Source organism: Acomys russatus, chromosome 21 (genome assembly GCF_903995435.1).
Source record: "Acomys russatus chromosome 21, mAcoRus1.1, whole genome shotgun sequence".
Classification (NCBI taxonomy): domain Eukaryota; kingdom Metazoa; phylum Chordata; class Mammalia; order Rodentia; family Muridae; genus Acomys; species Acomys russatus.
In genome coordinates, this window is record NC_067157.1 from 33,706,971 (window position 1) to 33,728,699 (window position 21,729).

Genomic DNA, 21,729 nt, shown 5'->3' on the forward strand with positions numbered 1-21,729 from the left:
AATGAAATAGGCTGATCTTTTTTTGAGTGTGTGGCAGGATTGAGGATGGAATCCTGGGCTTTGACTCTGCTGAGTGTGTCCTGCATCTCTGAGATCAGGGCTGAGCCATGGGTTAAAATAACTCAAGAAGTTTAGTGTTCACATATAGGAATCAAAGCGTTAACCTAAAACTGGAGGGATCACAACGTGTAGGGCAGTCGTCAGTCCACTAGAGGATGTGAGGAACTTATCCTTCTGTAAACACGCATATTCTCGTCTGTGAGCCTGAGAATGTGCTTTTGATATTTGCAAATGAAGATTAGGAAATAAAATTTAGCTCAGTCACTGACATGCGGTCCATGCTCTGTCAAGTCCCATGATACTTTGTGTGAATTATCTGGGGCTGATGGCAGGAAAAGGAATCTGCTTACTGTGTGGGGGCAATCCTTGGCTTAGAGTAGCATCGTACGATGAATTACAATGCCACAAGGCAAACGAGAAAAAGAAGAAAATATTTGTTCTAGAATTAAACTTCGCAATACGACTTTGAGTCTAAGCAAATAAGCTCTATAAGAGCTAGGTGGCTAAGTGTGTGTGTTTATATGTGCGCATGTGCAGTGTTTGTAGAGGCTCCTGTTTTGCTCCTTGATCACTTTTTTTTAAATGCCTCAGTATTATTTTTAAGGAGAAAGTTAAACACACCAAGAGAAGTGCCGTCAGCTGAACTGATCTCTGCGCATAGTGCTTGTGTGGTGATGTGTGTGGTGGGAGAGTCTCAGAAGGGCCAGCTTGCCCTCACACCTTGGCTTTTCACGCTTCTCTTTGTGAGGACGGATGCTGCCAGTTTCTGTAGATAATATACACCGAGCAGTTAATGTGATTTAATACCATTCCATGGATTAGGAGGTACTAAAATTTAATCTGATATTTGAAGAGGGAACAAGAAACAAAGAGACGGGGGCTGGAGAGATGGCTCAGTGGTTAAGAGCACTGACTGCTCTTCCAGAGATCATGAGTTCAATTCCCAGCAACCATATGGTGGCCCACAACCATCTCTAATGTGATCTGTGCCCTCCTCTGGCCTGCAGATGTACATGTAGGCAGAGCGCTGTATACATCATAATAAATAAATCTTTAAAAAAAAAAAAAAAAAAAGAAACGAAGAGAGGCAGTGCTGTTGACAGAAATGAGTCCCAATCCTTCAAGAAAGAGGAACTGTTTTTAACAAAAAGAAACCTCTAATAATAATAAATATCCTCTTAAGTTTAAACTGCTGTGGTACCATTTTTAATTGCTCCTAGCATGTGTAGAGTGGGGTGTATCTTATGAGAAATAAAACTAAAACAGACTGCATGATATATCAACAATGAAATAAATTGCCAAACCATAGCTTTATAGATGTAACTGATAAGGAAATGAAATGTTGTGATTTGTAGCAATGTGATTTGGAGATAGAGATCCCAAGTAATCTTAGATTTTACCTCATCGTTTATTTATGTAAGTATAGTCTTCTGTAACAACTAGTTTCTACTTGTCTTGTAAAATAAGCAAAGAATCAACAAACTCTAGAGATCCCTAAAATGTGGCGGTGGTGGTGGAAGATTTAAGAAACACTTTGGATTAAAAAGAATGAATTGTTCATTTAAATTGAAGTTGGTGGCTGGTACAAGAGAACAAAGTAGTTTTACTCTTCTCAAATGAATTACGCTGTCAGTCATTGTGTTCACGGCTTGGTTAATAGGTGTGTGTGTGTGTGTGTGTGTGTGTGTGTGTGTGTGTGTTTTCCCATGTGCATGTGGTATATGCATATGGGTACACTCAATCCTGTATTGATGTATGGCAGGCAGAAGTCCATATAGGTGTTTTCTTTGCCACTCTCTTCCTCCTCCTCCTTTTTCTTGTTATTATTTCTCAGAAAGGGTCCTACTCTGAACCTGGAGCTCATTATTTGGGCTAGACTGTGGCCATCGAGCCCCTGGGATCCACCTGTCTCTCTCTGCCTGTGCCTCCTTTGTGCTGCAGCTAACAGATGTGTGCTGCCGTGCTTGGAATTTTACGTGGCTGTTGGAAATCTGTCTGAACTTGAGTATTCATGTTTTTCAGCAGGCGCTTTATCTACCAAGGCATCTATCTCCTCAGCCCCTCAACAGACATCATGATTAATATCTTGTCATTGTTTAAATGGACTTTTACAGATGCTGGGCTAATTATCAAAAGGTTATCAAACTCTGGTGATGATAGGTTAAATAAAGAGAATGAATACTATGGTGACAATAACATCAAAACAAATTATTCCCTTTTATTTGAGAGAGAGAGAGAGGAAGAGAGAGAGAGAGAGACTAAGTACATGTGCCATAGCATGCATGTAGAAGTCAGTGAACAGCTTTTCCAGAGTCAGTTGAAGACACTACATGTTTTGGTTGCACAATGTAAAGAAATCAATCTACAACTAACCGGGAAATGGCCTCTCTGCTGGCTAGCATTTACAGTGTCAGAAGACGCTACTGCGTGGCACAAAAAAGACGTCCGTGGTCTCACCCAGTGCTGGACCTTGCATGCTACAATACCAACCTGACAGATAAGATGGGTGCGTGCATGTGTGTGTTTGTGCATGCCTGCGTGCACCTATGTGTGCGTGTCTGTGTGTCTGTAGCGTGTGTGTAGCATGTGTGTGGCATGTGTGTAGTATGTGTGTAGCGTGTGTGTAGCAAGTGTGTGTGTAGCATGACTGTTAAGGGAGTTACAAAAACAATCCTACTTTCCGATTGAATCTGTGGTCTGTTCCATGGGAGAGGATTTGTGTCCTGTCTGCAAAAGTATCAGGAGCACACGCTAAAGAGACCCTAGGAGGGGGCCCATGTTTGCTGCTTTGGTAAATGGTCAAGTTGTCAAAATTCCTTCTGAATATTTATATCTGTAGTGCTGATTTCAACCTGGCCAGAGAAGCTGCTTTTTGCTGTGGGCAGCAGTTAATGCAGAGACTCATCCCTGGCCCAAGAGCTAGAATAAGTGGCTGTGAGTACTTGGCCCTGAGTAGGATATCTATGTGAACCCCCCCACCCCCACCTTCACCCCAAAGCTCAGGGAGCATTGCAAAACGTGGGGGGAGGGGGGTAAGGGGGAGGAGGATGAATACAAGAGCAGGAGATTGGGGCTGAGAGCTGAGAGATGCTGTCTTCCAGACCCAAAGTAACTGCTGAGCTCACGAACTCACCGCAGCTGTGGTGGCTGTACAGGATGCACTAGACCAATTAGCCAAAAGGCCAACGTGTATGGAGGGCTCACCAGGTCACACCCCTGACAGCTGCTGGCTGCTGGGAGAGAGACAGTGCTCTTTCTCTGGGAGTGTGGCCCACTGGTATGTTGTTCCAGTGGATAGCCCACAATCATGTGCATTCAGGCATCACTAATTGAACTGAATATGTCACATAAGGGGAAAGAAGGCAGCAGAATTGGGAGAGGGGCTGGGGAGAGTTGAAGGGGTGGGCAGTGGATGTGATTGAAATACATTATATGAGGGAGCGAGGGGGAGTGGGAAGATACAAGTGAGGGGATAACAATCAAGATGTAATCTGAATAAATTATTTAAATAAAAGTAAAATAAAATACATTGTATATATGTACGAAGTTCACATAATATAATTCATAGTATACAGTAAAACATGTTAAATTACATTTATTATTATTGTGTGTATTTCTTGTGTGCACATAAATGTGGACATGCATGTACTGTGGTACATGTGTGGAGATCAGAGGGTCAGTGCAGGAATTGGTTCTTCTCTTCCACCCGTGTAGGTGTTAGGGTTCAAACCCAAGTTGTCAGGCTCGTGTGGCAAGGGCTGTACCCACTGAACCACCTCCCTGGCGCTACATACTCTTATCATGTCATTCATTTCACTTGTTGATGAGGAAATGCACATTATAAATGCTGTCCATCTTGCATATACCTGCCCTGCACATGGAAATGACAGTAAATCATATGTATCACCGAGATTATGGTAACCAGTCCCCGAGGACTCTTAAACACTGATTTCCTCATCACAGACCTGGGATGGTCTGTGTAACCAACACCACACGACAGAAACTACAACTTCCAAGATTAGGGCATACGATGCTCTGTGACTTTATCTTGTTTTCTTTCTTGGGTTATTTGTTCTGGGCAAACTGGGCAAACTTAGTAGCAGTCCTGAGGAGAGGTCAAGGGAGTAACTGGTTCAACTAAATGTCTCTTGCCAAGAACACATTAGTGAGCACAGGAACAGATCTCAAGGCCCTGGGCTGGTTTTCTGATGAGGACAGCCAGGCCGATTTCTTGAATAGACACTTATGTGATTCTCTCAGCTACAACTACTTGAAGATGCCTCGACTGCCTCCTGGTCCTCAGAGACTGAGATAATGTTACAAGTGACTACATTTGTAAAGCTTCACTAACCTTGAAATATTTTTATTATTAGTTCTATTTATCTTTATGAGGAAAAATAAGAACCAAATTGAAGCTGAGAGGTGGTGGTGCAGGCCTTTAATCCTAGCTCTCTGGAGGCAGAGGCAGGTGGATTTCTGAGTTTGAGGCCAGCCTGGTCTACCACAAGAGTTCCAGGACAGTCAGGGCTACACAGAGAAATCTTGAAAAACCAAGCCAAAAAAACAAAAACCACCCACAAATGAAGAGACTAGAAACTTGGCACCGTTTTCATAACCAATGAGAACCATAGACAGATTAAAAATTAAGATGGTTGCTTAATTAAAAACTGATTATTCTGACGAGGTTTCAGAGTATACAGAACATTAGTAGAGACATTTTCAAGTAGATGTCATTGTCTCAGTATTTCTCAAGAGAACGCTGCAACCTCCAGTCCTGCAGATCTGTCACTGGGACCGACACTATTTGCTCTATTACTTAGGCAGAAAATATATAAGTTTTGGATCATTTCTTTGCCAATGAACCTAAGTATCATCCGGGGAGGGAGGCCCATTATGAGCAAAGCAGGTCACATCTTATGTCTTCATCTCTCCAGGATACAGAATCTATTCCTTGTTAGGACATGGCCTGCTGGTTTCCAAACCATTTTTACCAGGGCACATTAAGCCATGTTGATCCTCACTCAAGCACAGAACGATTTGTTTCTCTGCTCACAGACTGCTTGTTTCCAGCAATGCGTGTTGATCAGTTGCTGTGGGCTGGTAACGATTTGTCTATAAGTATCAGTTATACCTTTTGCTAATTATAATTTTAACGATTTGTCTTTGGTCAATGACAATACATGGTTCTAACAACAGTGGAGTCTGGGCAATCTGCAAAGGGTTATGAGTATTTGCACAGCTGCTCTCTTGGTCCAGGCCTCATTTCAGTAGATAAGGGTTTTTTAGAGGCAGCTGAAAATGATAAGCTAAGAGACTCTGTTATGTACACTGAACTCAACTTGCACAAGACTCTAACATACAAATTGTACAAACCTTTGTATCTTACAGTATTTAGCTCAAGGCAGGCAAGCATGTAATAGAAATAGTTGCTAAGGTTTAGAATCCTTACTGTGCCAGCGTAATTCTATATGTTTTACATAATCATCTCAGTCAATCTCCACAGAAGCCGCTCCCCCCCCCCCCCCCCCCCCGTAGGATGTTACTAATTGTACAGGCAAGTCAGCTGATGCAGGGAAGTTAATTGCACAAGTCTGTGCCGCTAATATGAAGAGAAATGAACTTGAGAATACTCTTGTGGCCTGACTTATCCACCACACTTCCAAAGCAGTTATGCAAAGAGAAGGCAGAGCATATGAGATATCATGTATAGTCTCTGGAGTTCATATATAAGATAATTTAAGTGTTTCAGTGATTTGATACTGACCTAGTCAACACATTAATAAAAAAGAACCCTACAGCACCCTATACATACATACATACATACATACACACACACACACACACACACACACACACACACACACATGTATGTATATAGAGGATCTTTCCTTTTCTTGACACAAACTGTCTTTTATTTCCTTCCAATTCTGACCCTAAAGAATGCAAGTAGGAGCTGTACTCAGGACGCATACTCCTCAGTGAGGTGAAAGCAAAGGCAAGAGTTCCTAGAATATTATGTCTGAGTCTATTCTAATTTCTTTTAAGTTGATGAGTATAAAATTTCTATGAATTTGAAACTATAGTAAAACTTTATGTATCTATAAATCTCACCTTAGCTTTGAACTTTAGCTCCTTGACTTTCATATAGAACACACTATGGCCACTTCCATTGTGTGAATGAGAAATTCTTGTTCCTAATTTTATTTAACTCAGTTTTTGGCACCACGTGTTGGATTGTGTGCTTCCTCTCTCCAGGTACATTGATTCCCTAACCCTCAATATCTCTGAATGTGATCCCAACTGGAACACCTTGATTTTTACTTCTAGCCTCCATATTACCAAGGAATAAATTCTGCCATTGCAAGCTAGCCCTGTTCCGAAGTTAATGCCAGGATCTTTCTCTGTGGATATCTAATGGTGCCTAATCAGCAGGATGTCTGCCTCTTAGTCTCTGGCCAGTGAAAATAAGGAAAGCACCAAAAAGTTAATTAATTATTAATTAATTAAACAGGTACATAATTACACAATGGCAACCAGACTACGGAAGGGTGTATGTTACTACTGTGAATCACAGAACACACTTGGAAAGGGATTTGGGTAGAAGGCTTGGAAGAGCAGCATTCCCAGCAGAGACTCTGGGATTAAAAAAAGCCATCCAAGAAGGCAGGGCTCTTGCAGCTGTCATAGATGTTGCTGGAAATATGATGAAAGGGACCTGGCCAAGATGACATTGGAAGGCGTTAAATCCTCCCAGTCTCTAGACCCTGGGGAGGCACCTGGATGACATCGGAAGCTCACAGAAAGTGGTCCAATCTTCAGCAGGAGATGTCATAAGTCTCTGTATATATCCAAGTGGATGACTTCACTCTGGAGTGAGGTTTGACTAAAGGCTTGAAGGGGCTGCGTTGAATAGAAGTGGAGACCAGTGAGATTATCATAGCATCAGGCCAGGAAGCAGGCAGGGCTTACACCATAATGCAGGCTTGGGGTGGCAGTGGACCAACACCTCAAATAGAGCTGTGCCAGTTTCCCTAGGAGAGCACTGTGTGATGAACAAATGAAGATGTATCAAGGAACCACTGTCCCTTTGCTTGTTTCAATGGAATAATAATAATTATTATTATTATTTAAAAAAACCAGGAATAACACTTAAAAAAGAAAATTATTTGAACAAGAAAAACATGAAGTAGGAGATAGCTCACTCAGTAAAGGGCTTAGCCATACAAGCACAAGACACCAAGTTCAATCCCCAACAGCTATGTAAAAGACAAGTTCTTTCTATCAGGCTTGTTGGCTAGCCAGCCTGCCTTAACTGGTGAGGCCAGGTGCCAATGAGACATCCTATCTCCATCAACAAGGTAGACAGTCTCCATGTGTGCACACACACATGTGCATGAACCCCACAAACTCACACCTATATACATCCCCCCAAAATGAAAGGTAATGTGATAATTAGTAATTCTCTTGTGATTAAAACAAGTATAAAATTTTAGGCGAAAGTTTCAAGTTTGGAAACTAGAAAGAGTCCCCCTCCCCCAAATAAACACCCCAGTTGGAATGAGTTACTTTTCTAACCTCCTACTTCTAAGATGACCTAATCAATATTAAAGTAAAAATAAGTCTCACCTATGTTGTTAACAGGAGCCACTCACCAACTTAAGGGTAAGAAAAACAGCACTTTCCCCATAGACTATGGCCTGGACAACACAGCTCTGATTCTTTAATAAATTACAGATACCACACCCTTAATTCTAACCCTGCTGAATCAGAACACAGGGTTACAGGTCCAGGGGGTACTGGACCATCACTACTGACCCTGGTATATAGATCCTTCATGGCTAGTCCTGGTCTCTCTGTTTTCTCAAATGCGCCAATTTCACCAGCCATATCTAATCACCTTCTGTGCCAGAAATCAGTCTGTTCTTTTGTGTCCTTAGCTATTAGTGCTCTCCGTCTGCTATTTCTTTTGGAATTAAAACATTCCCATTATGTTGTCTGTGCATCACTTACTATCAATTTGTTATATATATATATATATATATATATATATATATATATATATATATATATATATATATGCAATATTATTATGGTGTGGCGTTCTATAGCTCACATGTGGTCTTCATGCCATTGGACATTCACAGTTATAGGCATCTGGGTGGAAACTGGTCTTTAGAAAGAATGTGGAACTCTTAACACCCACGGAACGTGCTGGAACTCTGGGCTCCCTTTTGATTTTCTTAACTAATGTAGGACTAGCTCTCTTTGAGTTTTAGAGATTAAAAAGATACCCATCTCAACAAAGCTGTAAGGGATCCGTAAGGAAGGTTCTGTCAACTTAATGAACTTCAAAATAAAAGCTGGTTGCCTATACTTGTGAGCTAACTCATTGGTATGTGTGTCCCTCTCAGTGCTTATTTCCCTCATCTTACGCATTGGTGCCAAATGTGTCCTCATTCATCTGCGAAACTTGAATGCTCAAAGCTATATATGAAAATGGAGCTTGGGAGAAGCGGTTATGCAGGCTATGGTCATGTGGATTTTATTGATGTCCTTTCTTTTTAAAGACCCCGAAGAGATCCCTTTGATGCTAAGAAAATGGACTGTGCATTGGAAAGTGAGCTGTCACCAGATCTGCTAGCATCTTGATCTTGGCATTTCTAGCCCCAGAGCTAGAAATTTCTCAAGAGCTATGAGAAATTAATTTCTGCTTTTTAGAAGCCCCCTGTCTGTGGTGTCTTTTATAGCATCCAGAGCAGGTGAGGACACTTGTCCTTTTGAAGGCGACACCGGGCTCAACTCAGTTTACAAAACAGATCTGAAAAAAGGAGTCCTATCCTATGCCTGCACTTGAGTCCTCTGAGGGGAGAATGGGAACACCCCCCGCCCCCCAGTCTAATGCAATCTCATTAGTGGAAGCCGATTGGCTGGCTGACAGTGTGGTTACGCAAGTGCTGGGAGATACACCTTCAATCCTCTTAAATATATTTTTCAAAATTGAAACAGTGTTTCTAAGTTGTCTTGCTTGGTGGCAAACAAAACCAAAGGATTGTCATAGCAACCCTGGGGGTCACCCTTCAGAACAGGTGGGCTACAGGCATTCACAACTATGCCTGGGTTTGTTATGTAGGTTTTTTTTTTTTTTTTTTTTTTTTTTTTTTTTTTTAATGTGGCTGTTACATTGTTTCTAAGAGTTATCTGGGGTGCTGTTGTCTAGGTATAGAAGAATGACATATGACATTTTCCTCTTGATCTCAAAGCTAATACTCAAACCATTACTTAATGGCTGGGGAGATGGCTTAGCAGATGAGAGCATTTGGGGTTTTTGAAGAAGACTAGAGTTCAGTTCGTACCAGGGGTTTTTGAAGAGGACTAGAGTTCAGTTCGTACCACCTACATGGGGGCAGCTCAGAAGGGGCACCTAACCTAGACCCATGTGTGTGTGTGTGTGTGTGTGTGTGAGAGAGAGAGAGAGAGAGAGACAGAGACAGAGAGACAGACAGAGAGAGACAGACAGAGACAGAGAGAGAGACAGAAACACAGAGACAGAGAAATGCACAACACACACACACACACACATACACACACGGTTTCTCTGTGTAGCCTTGGATGTCCTGGACTCACTTTAGAGAACAGGCTGGCCTAGAACTCAGAGATCTATCTGCCTCTGCCTCCCTGAGTGCTGGGATTATAGGCGTGTGCCATCACACCTGGAAAACAAATCTTTTTTTACTTGAGAATAAGTTATTTTCATTTTGCTATGCTGTAGAAGTGAGAAGGCTTGCTTCCCGTTTTTAAAAAAATACGTTTCTCCAAGAGAATACACAAAGAGCTAGGGTGAGGAGACTCTGGGATTCCTCATACTTCCCTCTTTTGAAGTTGCAGTCTTCTGACTTCTGTATTAAGGATATTATATTCAACAAACAAGAGGAAACAGAATGAGACAAGGAGGGGCCAAATACAGCCTGTGTCTACCTAGAAAAATCTCAACGTGGAAGAAATCCTGCCCAGCCTTGCTTAGAAAAAAAAAAAATGTTCCCAGTTGTCCAAACCCACTCTGTCTTTCTGAAGTGGAACAATAAAGAACCACAGGGCTCTGAGTTGTTTAACAGATGGGGACACCATATCTTAAGGTCTTTAACTATACCATGTGACAAATATATGCCTTGTTGGGAGCCAAACTGAGCAAGGGCCTGCCACGCTGACAGAATCATGGCATTGGTGCGGACCCTAGACTCACATGATGATCTCAGTTGTGGTGCAACAGCTCGAGATACCAAATCTTTATTGTTTGATTTATAGCTTGAAATCACCTGGGTGTGCTTACATGGGAGCAGCATGGCCTGCAGAGGCCCAGCAGCTGTTGTTGTTGTTGTTGTTGTTATTATTATTATTATTATTAAGAAAGAACAGCAGCTGGTCCATATCATAAATCCATAAACTCATTTCTCACCTTAATAGGCTTGTAAAGGAAAATCCAACACAAAACAAACCTCTCAGCCCTGAGTGAGTTTGCTTCCGTAGGAAGCAAGGTTAAAGGAGCTGAGTACAAAAAGCACCAGAGGGTGATTAGCCCATTTCAGGAAGTAACAGACATAAATGCCCCATCTTAATCTCCAAAGAACAAAACAGGTACTATTGCTTTCCAGTGGGTTATCTGAAACGCTGGCCTGACTTCAGAGTGCTGGAAACAGGCTTTTTTTCTGTCTTAAGTTGTAAATCATTTAGCTTGAAATAAATTAGCTGCTTTCTCTTCCTCTCCCACGTAGTTGCATACTAAGTACCCTTGAAAAGTAAGTCCTCTACACAGTACTTTATGACTCGGTACTTACCTGGGAAGACTCACACTACCTGCTGAGTGGTTTGGTGCTAACACCAGTTCCTTTGAGCTTGATTTTCTTCTAGTCATCCCTGCTGTTATTTCTCTGAGTCCTCTCTGTTTTACTTGTGAGTACCTCAGTTTCTCTGAATAATAAGGGCACTGCCACTTATTATATCCCATTGGCTGCCATTAACTGTTTATGTGAGCAGGTCAGAGAGGTTCTGGATACACTTTGGAGCCTATGCCTGCCTATTTTACCACTTAGCTGTACATCTAAGTAAGTTGTTTAACTTTTTGTCTTAATTTCTTCACTTGCAACCATGGAACAGTCAGCCCTCCTGATAGGCTTGTTGCCATAATTGAACAGTATTCTTAATGCAAAGCTCTTGGCAGAGTATGGTGAAGAAAGAGCTGAATAAAATACTTGTTAGCTTGGCATTATCCTCCATAGTAACGGTGCTCGTTGTATAGCTGCCTAGATGGAAGGCTGGGGAGGTTGGGTGACTTGCTCAGAGCAATTCAGTTATTTGGCCGATGCATAAGCCCAAGTGTCCTTGGCAGAGCTCTCTCTGCTAGGATACCCATCCACTGCCTTCAGGAAATGCTCCAAAGATTAGTGTGGAATTAAAATTCATGTGGTCATTCCTATTTTGTATGTTGTAGATGCTAGCTCCTAAGGACAGAAAGAAAGTCAACGGGTAAACTACTACTTCTTTGAAGTTTTTGTGGTGGAAAAACACAACCATATAATTCACTTAGTGAGGCATCAGTGGGTGGCTATGATGGGCTAAAAATAAAAATTACGTCAGGCACCGATGTGTGATGGTAATAGAAACACACACAAGGCTCCCTTCTCACAGAAGAGATTCTGGGTCTGGGGCACTACCCATTGGAGAATGACTGTTTTCTCTGGGTCTAATGTGACCATCAGCCATCAGGGAGCAGAGATTGCTGTAGTGACCCAGAGAATGAGTGAGCCCCAAATAGTGACAAAAAGGAAAACAATGCAGTGGCAGCTCTGTCTATGATGGTAATAATGAGCTATGAGCATCCCTCAGTTGAAAGAAAGGGGAGGGCAATAGGACGTCCACCTGGAGGTCCACCCTCCTGCCTTCCTGGTGCACCTGGTCTCGGAATGGTTAGAAGAGATGAGTGTATAAGAGGTGGGAGGTGCTGTAAAGGACCACTGATGCAGGATGGGACTGTTCAGGGATACTCTTGTTTTCTGGTCACCTATTCTTCAGTAAAAAAAAAAATACCCAAGACACTGGCTCACCTAATTGAACAGTTCCTACAGTTAAGTGAGTGGTTCTGAATCTTGGATGACTGTTCCTGTTTTCCCGCCACGAAACGCAACATACACGACTCCTGCCCGGAATGTCTACATTTACATGAGTGATTGAAGGGTAAGTCATGCAGAAAAACAGAATGAAAGAACAAGAACAACAACAACAAAAAAAAAACCAACCCAACCCTCAGTGTTATTTTTTTTTTAGTCACACCTCAATATGTAAATCTATGTGCTTAAACATGTTTTTATGCATTTTGCTGTCCATGCTTGAAGCAAGTAGAATTTCAAATAGAGACTTGTTTTTCTGTTTTTCAGTGAGTATATTGGAATCTACCCATCAAAGACAGGTGTCTTCAAAACAGTTTAAGAGGTTTATGACTGTCTCCATGGTGCTTCTTAGCTTGCGGCACTTGGGACATACTTCCTTTCTGCAACAGTGTTTTCACAGGTAGCTGCTGAACACGCAGCAGCAACAACAACAGAATCCAACCTTACTTTGCGCCCATCATGTTTTGTTTTTTGCTCAGCGTAGCATTTCATAGCTGGATTGCTCAAAGTTCTTAAAAGTGGTGATGAATGCTTCTGAAACTTCTCTGAGATCCCCTCTTACACATGTCAGAATGGCTAAAATTAAAAAAACCTGAAGTGACAGCACATTCTGACAAGGATGTGAAGAGAAAGGGGAACACTCCTCCATTGCTGGCTGGGGTGCAAACTTGTACAACCATTTTTGAAATCAATCTGGTACTTTCTCAGAAAATTGGGAACAGTTCTAACTCAAGACCCAGCTATACCACTCCTGGGCATATACCCAAAAGATGCTCTACCATCCACAAGGACATTTGCTATCTGTGTTCATAGCAGCTTTATTCATAATAGCCAGAATCTGGAAACAACCTAGATGTCCCTCAACTGTGGTACATTTATACATGGAATACTACTCAGCTATTAAAAACAAGGACATCATGAAATTTGCAGGCAAATGGATGGAACTAGAAAATATCCTGAGTGAGGTAACCCAGACCCAGAAAGACATGTATGTTATATACTCACTTATAAGTGGATATTAGCCCAACATAAATGTCCTCTCAGAGTCTTCACTCAGCAGGGGATCAGGACAGATACTGGGACACACAGCCAGACTCTGAAGTGCTGTGAGTTGTAATGAAGAGTTGGGGGGATAGATGGACCCAGAGGGGTCAGGAGCTCCACAAGGAGACCATCAAGCTTGGTGGATCTAGACCCAGGGGGACCTACACAAACTGATGCACCAAGGACATTGCAAGCAGAGAATCCAGACCCCCTGATGTAGCCAATGGACAGTGCATTCTCCATGGGGATGGGAGCAGGGTGAGGCGGGGGTGGGGGTGGGGACAGGACTGCCTCTGACATGAACTCTGGTGCCCGTGATTTGGTGCCCGTGATTTGATCACTGCCCCTTGGTGTCCTGTGGGAACACAGAAGAAGGGGATGCAGTCTATCCAGATGAGACCTCATATGCTGAGGCCAAATAGTGGGGGAGGAAGGCCCCCCCAGAGGTTTAGGGGAGGGAATAGGGTGGAAGAGGGAGGGAGGGTGGGAAAGGGCAGAGAAGAGCAAGGGGATAACAATAGGGATGTAATGTGAATACATTTAAAAAAGAAAAGAAACTGCACTTTGTTCTCCAAAGATGCAGGTTAGTTACAGAATGGGATTTCCAGATTCATGCAACTCTGAAGAAAAGAAATTTAGTAAACTCACTTTTGAGAGGCTCTGTGAAGGCCCTCCTCCTTTGGGAAGGGCTGTGGCTTATTTGAACAAGCTGGCTCTGCTGTCTTTTATAGGCCCAGACCCACGGTCACAGCGTCTCTCGGATCTTCTTACCCTCCTTTTCCTGTTCCCTCCTCTTCTTCTTTAGAAAGGAAGCCTTTTAGGAACAGACACCCGATTTCTCCACATTTTACGGTGTTAATAGGAATAATGATTTTCATAGTGTTTGTGGAGATTTAAATGTAGGCTGTTGTCTCTAATCTTTGATTATATGCCTCAGACAGAAAGCTCTGACAGAAAGAATATGACCAAAGTCAAAGCACCAAGTTCAATTAATAGACGCAGTTTAACATCAGCACGGGTCTTCTGTTTCACTTTTCACCTCTCTTTTACAACTTGTCCTTTCTAGTCCCATCCTTGAGGCAGTACAGTTAAAATTTCAGAAAACCAACAAGATAAAAATGTGAAAAAATTAACAGAAAAAGCAGTAAGATATTGAGAGTTGGAAATAAAACATGAAGTGATTGAAAAAATGGAAAAGATGGACAAAGGAGCAACAGAGGGAGAGAGGGGAAAAAACAGATTCCATCTGACCCTCATTTGTATCAATGAATTATAATGAGGAATGCCCTGTGTGAACTTAATATACACATAAACACACATACACACATACATGCACAAACACACAAAGACATAAACACATACGTAGACACACACAGACACACACACCTACATAGACACACACAGGCACACACACATACATAGACACAGGCACACACACATACATCGACACACACAGGCACACACACATACAAAGACACACACAGACATACACATACATGCATAGACACACATACATAGACACACACAGACACACACACAGACATACACACATACATAGACACACACAGACACACACAGACATACACACATACACACATACATAGACACACACACATACATAGACACACACATACATAGACACACACAGACACATACAGACACACACACACACACACACACACACACACACACACACACACACACTGAGTGTCCTTAATTTGAAAATCTGATGATTGAGGCGTGGCCCAACATATACAAGTACATAAATATCATGAGCCACATAAATGTACTCAAAGACGAACAGTCACACAACCATCTCAGTAAATGCAGAAAAGGCCTTTGACAACCGAGATGCAGCACAGTCCAAGCCTTGTTCCATTTTGTCTTAAGTCTCAAGAAAGTTATCAATGAGGCTGACAGATACATTTCAGACTGCCCAACTGAACACCATGGAGGTGAGTGTGCCGTCACCTTTCCAAGTGCTGTTAGAGAGGGGGATGGCTTTTCTGTAGACCAGTGGTTCTCAGTCTTCCCAATACTGCGACCCTTTAATACAGTTCCTAATGCTGTGGTGACCCCAACCATAGAATTATTTTTGTTGCTTCTTCATACCTGTAATTTTTCTACTGTTATGAATCATAGTGTAAATATCTGTGTTCTCTGATGATCTGTGGTGATCCCAAGGAGTTCACAGCCCACAGGTGAGAACTGCTGCTATAGACTAACTCTCCTTTGTAGTGGCAAACTGGTGCCTTGGTGTCTCTGACAGTAAGCAGCCAGAGGGGCAGACCTTTTTGGAATTGAGAAAGCTACATGCAATAAAATGAACGAGGGTCCTATTTGCTGCACATGCCTTGAGCAAGGCTGGCTTGTTGAGGTACTTACATTATTTTGCAATATTAAAAAAAAAAAAGAGAGAGAGAGATTGTCAGCATAGAAGCAGCCGCGAGATGATGCTTCACAGAGAAGAAGCCAAGGCCAGTGGTAGCTTCCTAGGGTTGTCATGGTAATGTACAACAAGGATGATGGCTCCGAGAGGCATCTTTCACAATTCTGGAGGCTAGATATCTCAAATCAAGGTGTTTTCTGGCCATGCTGTCTTCAAAGGTTGTTCTTTAGGAAATCCTGCCCTCTCATCTCTTCCAGTTTCTGGTGCTCATGGGGTTTCTGGGCTGTAACCTGAGTTTTCAGAGACGTGAGCATCAACCAATCCATGGCTGCACTGACAGCCCTAGAACTTTTCCAGAAACAGGGTAAACACTGGATCGATGAGCCGCCCACTTTACACTTTACTCCTTAGAATTAGCAGGGCCTTTTCAAGAACTGTGTTGACTCAGAAAGTGGGAAATGGCACCTTTATCAAAAACCACAGTTTAAACGGCATGTCTTTACCTAGCTTTTGTGGTTTGATTCAATGTTTCAATGCTGCAGAAGGCGGCCAACCACAACGACTTGGGGAGTCTGCCAATGGCCTTGAGGTCAGTCTATAACCACAAACTCCTACTCCTAACTCCTACCTGTTCAGTAACCACCACTTTCAGAAAGAGCATCCTTTCTGCGATGTTGCTATTTCTTTGTTCAGGCGTGTTTCCTAAGTAAGAAATATATTTGAAAACGAACAGTAGGATCTGGAAATTCAGATAGAATTCACTCAGTGTGGGTTTCGGTTTTGTGCAAATATTTAAATTTAAAAAAGAATAGATGTATATTTAATTATGAATATCTGATGCACTATATAATTAATATTTATAAATATTATAAACATTTATGTTTATAGGTATTTATGTTTACAAATATATTATATATTTATAATATGTCATATGTAAATATTTGATGTGATATATAAAAATAAAACAGGAAACTGCTTCATTTGTTGAATTTGTATGCATTTTCCTAAAAGCATTTAATGTTTCTTTCCCTATTAAGATGGGCTTGTCTGTTGTTGCATCTTTCCTTCTGAAGTAGGACCAATGTGATGCAGTGCATTGTCTTCGTTTTCTTTGCACCATGGTGACAGGGATGCCTGGCATAAGAATTTAGGAGAGGAAAGCATTATTTTAGATCAAGATTTCGGAGAGCTTTCCATGTATGGTAATGAGGAAGGTTGAAGGTGGGAACAGCTCTGCCTGCAGTGGCATAAAAAGGGGTCCACCTGCCATGAACCAGAAAGCACAACCGGACAGTAAAGGCCTAGGGACCTACTTCTGCGAGTCGAGCCCGCCCCCTAAGCCTACCACCTTTAGAGCAGGCCTACAGTGGGGGGGGGGGGGGGAGGATCCTGAAGACCTTTCCTATAGGAGGCTCAGCCTTGTCCTCTGACTGGATCCTACGTCTTGTTCTGTTTTTCTATGAATCTTTCCCCTTCAGTTCTGCTATTTGCATTCCAGTTTTTCTGCCTTTCTCTGGAGACTACAGGAAAAAGGGTTCTCTTGCTTGTTCAGTTAGGAGCTTAACACAGTCCCTATGTGTGTAAATGAATGCCACTAAATGAATGAGTGAGTATGAATGAATGGAAAACCCCTAAAGAAAGATTACTTTAAAGTCCCATTGACTGAGGATATATTTAAATAAATTGAGAACAGGAAATGGATGCATAGGACATTACACTAATCTCATTTTGCATAATCTGACTACTTCAGACCCCTCATTTCTCTATACATGAAATTCTATTCTGTACTTAAAGTCTATCAACTAATTAAAAAACCAGCAACAACAACACATTGAGCATTTAGGAAGTAATTTAGTAGACATTTTGCATGAGTTCGAGGCCAGCCTGGTCTACAAAGCGAGTCCAGGACAGCTAAGGCTACACAGAGAAACCCTGTCTCAAAAAAACCCAAACTAAACCAAACCAAACCAACAACCAACAACCAACAAACAAACAAACCCCAGCAACATATATATTTTGATACAAAATGGAGGGAGTGCTGGGTTGGAATAAAATGGATAGTTTTACTTCACACAGTTTTGGGGCATTGTGAGTGCAAAGACGGGAGGCAGAGTCTGAGGAGAGAGCATCTCTGCTGTGGGAAGGTGAACCCCATCAGTCTTCAGAGGGAGCCCACTGAGGCTCCGTGGTGTTTATGGTACGAGAAGCAAATCATAAGACTTCATATCTACTCATAACCTTCTCAGTGCAGCGTTCCCAGTCTCACATTTCTGCAAAAATAACTGAAAATCTGACACTCCCTGCCATCTGGCCCAGTTCTTCACAACCTGCTCTTAACTGGAAGCAGGCCCTTTCCAGGCAATAAGCTGGGTAGAAATCCTTACAAAAAGGGAAAACTCCGAACACAAAGGCAGACACACAGAGTTTTCAAGAAGACCATGTAAAGAGACACAGAGAGGTGGCCACTTGGAGACGAGATCAGATAAGGCAGTGATTGGGACAGTACGGTGGCTCACAGGTCTATACTGCCAGTGACTGAGAGCAGGAAGAGAGCCAGTAATAGAGCTCCCCTTCCCCTTCCCCCTCCCCCTCCCTCTTCCCCCATCTCCCCTCCCCCCACTCCCCCTTCTCCCCTTGGTACTCAGGATGAGTGACCTTGCCAGCACTGGACCTCCGGTATCCACAACCATGAACAATAAAGCTATGTGTTTTTAAGCCATGCGGCTTGTGGTGCTTTGTTACGATAGCCCTAAAAAATTAATGTAGTTATCTGTTTTCTCAGAAAGAATGCCTTGTTTATTTAAGAGAATTCTGTAAGGTCTGTTAGGTTACCTGAAGATAGAAAGGATGAAGCCGATGTAAGGAGGACATTTGCGAAGGGTGGCTGAGACAAGGCTGGGCAAGATGGAATATTGATTTCCATACTCTTGTGCTACAAGTAGAATTGGCATCAGATTAGTGGACAGAGAGGTGAGAGTCACTATCTTGGTGGCCCAAGCTGGAAGGTGATCACTGTTCTCAGAAAGCAGGATGAATTCTGTACAGATAATATTGAAAATTAGTAAAGTTTTCTTCTCAGAAGAGGGCCTTGGTTGTACTGCCATTCCACCATCACAGAAATCCAGAATTCAACCAGAATTCTAGAGAAAACACTAAACCATAGATTTTTTTCTCTCTCTCTCTCTACACCTCAAGAGGGAAGCAGGAAGTCACCTCTGTGAGACAAGAGAAATTGCACTAGTATGAAATTCCGAATCTGGCCAGAGTTGGTTTCACAGAAGACAGAGAGATGAGAGGGCCCATGTAGACCTTAGAAGTGATGGCCAATGTAAGGACAAGTTGTCTAGGCTTCATGTTTAGTGAGGTTGCCATCCCATCAAGCTCTGTAGAGAGTCAGCCCAAGAAGCCACAGACGCATCGGACGACACGATGAAGGTAACACAGAGAGGTGATATGGTGCAGCATCATGTTGGAGAGGCTGAAATGTAATAGCTGCATCATGGGTCTGAACATACTTCCCTTATCCCATGGGACCTTCTCAGCTCAAAATAAATACAAAGAATGGATGACAATAACAAGGAGGAAGTGTTGTGCTGATCCATGGAAGGACTTTTTAGTAGGTGTGGAGGTGGCGGGAGGCATCTTGCCTGTCTGGGTAATGACTTTCCTGGAGTGAGAATTGCTCAAACAGGGCACAACTGGATAGGATGACCAATAAGCCCTGTGAAATCTGGGCTTTCCACTTTGGAGATTAAGAGAAGACCTCCTTGTGAGAGACACATTGAGGTGGAATTCTGACTCTGAGCAGGAATTAGTCAGGGCATATAAAGGACAGGGGCGGGGAGGGGGACGAAACTGCACATATGGATTTTAGACATTTGGCTTGTTCCAAGGAATTAGGAAAAGACCAGAAGGGGAGTAATTAAAGTAAGGCTGGGGAGAGAGAGAGAGAGAGAGAGAGAGAGAGAGAGAGAGAGAGAGAGAGGGAGAGAGAGAGAGAGAGAGAGGGAGAGAGAGGTGGGAGCAGGTTGCACAGAACAGTACAGGATTTAGAAAATTCCAAAAGCAATGGGAGCTTTTGAGGGATATTGAACAGAGGCATATTGTCCTAGGAATTCATTGTTTTTCACTTTCTTATGGGCCTAAATTATCTGTTTATGTAATGTTGATCGTAGTTCCTTGTCTTTATGGATATAGATAGAAAAATGTTACAGAGCAATGAAGATGCAGGAATGATCTATAGGGCCCAGGTTTACAGGCCACTGGGATAAACTACCTGCTAAAACCTCTGCTCAGAGAACAGTAGGAGTCAATGACAGTGTTGGTGCTACATGTGCTATGTGTTTCCCTTGGGTGCTCTGGCATATAGCCGGATCCTGCCAACACTGTCTTGTGTAACTCTAAATTTTTGTACAAAAAAAAAAAGTTCCAAAAAGTTAAAAGTACTATTTACCCCCGTGTGGCAATGTCCATATAACTCTTAAAAGTCCACATTTCTGCAGACATGAAGATTATCTGTCGGTTAAATGATTAAGTGTAGGGATGGTATCTAAGCAACTAACACAACCTTCTTTTCTTTTTTAAAGATTTATTTATTTATTATTATGTATACAGTGCTCTGCCTTCATATACACTTGCACACCAGAAGAGGGCATTAGATCACATTATAGATGGTTGTGAACCACCATGTGGTTTCTGGGAATTGAACTCAGGACCTTTGGAAGAACAGGCGGCACTCTTAACCACTGAGCCATCTCTCCAGCCCCTTCTAACTGGTTTTCCTGCTAGCCCTGACACAGTATCTGTGGAGGATGGTCCCACGTGAAGTGTGGGGTCTCATGGATCAAAAGCGCGCGCGCGTGTGTGTGTGTGTGTGTGTTTGTTTGAAAATTTTGCTTTTGTTAGGAATATTCCTGCCTTCTAATATCTCTGAATATTGCTCTGAATAAAACCAAATAAATTAAGTGTGCTGGCTCTATTGCACGCACTGTATGTGGAATCTTCCCTTAATATTTCGTGTGTGTGTGTGTGATTTCATTGATGCCTGACTTAAATCTCTGCCAAAACCTTTTGAAATAAACTTAAACCGTGCTTTAAAAACGAAAAACAAATTCGTATTGGTGATGTTCACATTTGGCTTATCTGGGATTATCAAGATACAATCATACATTTTCATAAATTTAGAAATTAGAAAAGACAATTTGTATCAGCAATCGCTCTAAGGCCAGCACACATTACTTCCTGCCACGGAAAACGTACCGAGCTCTGTGTTTTCTCTGATTGCAGTCTCCTGGGCAACTTTCCCCACTCGCTGTTCAGTTCCAGGCTAAAGAGCACAGGTGCCTGAATCAATTTTATGTAATTATAATCGATATTTTGAGAAGCCTGTGGCTGTTGTTTTTAAAAAACTTATGGGGTAGCATATGAGAGATCTTGCTTTTTAAAGAGTATGTTTTTATATCGGGGAGGGGGGAGAGAGAGAGAGAGAGAGGGAGAAAGAGAGAGAGAGAGAGAGAGAGAGAGAGAGAGAGAGAGAGAGAGAGAGAGAGATTATTTTTTAGCGAACCAGTCTGTCTTTCTGAATTCCAGGTTTAAACTTTAAAAAAAAACAACAGAGAAAACTCTAAGTGCTTTATGTCTTAACACGGTTTTGTTATTTCTTTAACAATCAGAGCACATATACATAGGTGTCACGATTGCCAGGAAAACGGGATGTGGTTACTCCTTTGGAGCGGGTCTTCTGCTTTTCCAAGCTCGGACCTGACCTCCCAGGAGCAATTCTAGGAGTCTTGGACCTGCAACGGTGTTAGTGCGAGCTGCCCCCCTCGACGCCACTGTCACTGGCCTCTAGGTACAAGCTTTGGACCACTGAGGAAGGCTACCACGACCCCTGTACCCCCAGCCCCAGCTTGGACCCTGGGGCATGTCCTTTCAGACTCCTGCCACGTAGCTCCCCCGCCCCAGCGGCCTGACCCTCCTACCTGCTCGTCCCGAAACGACCAGCAGCAGTAGCAGCAGGGGCAGCATCCAGGACAGGGCCGGGCGGCCTGGGGCTGGGGTCCCGGGAGCGCGCAT

The 21,729-nt window shown here is 42.6% G+C and overlaps 1 protein-coding gene across 1 annotated transcript in view; it reads right to left on the reverse strand.

Moving 5' to 3' along the window:
- Positions 1 to 21,729, reverse strand: part of Il20ra (interleukin 20 receptor subunit alpha) — a 40,655-nt gene extending 18,926 nt beyond the window's left edge. Inside the window, exon 1 of the mRNA XM_051164086.1 lies at positions 21,636 to 21,729. Within this exon, the coding sequence (XP_051020043.1) occupies positions 21,636 to 21,729 (94 nt within the window). The remainder of the gene's footprint in view (positions 1 to 21,635) is intronic.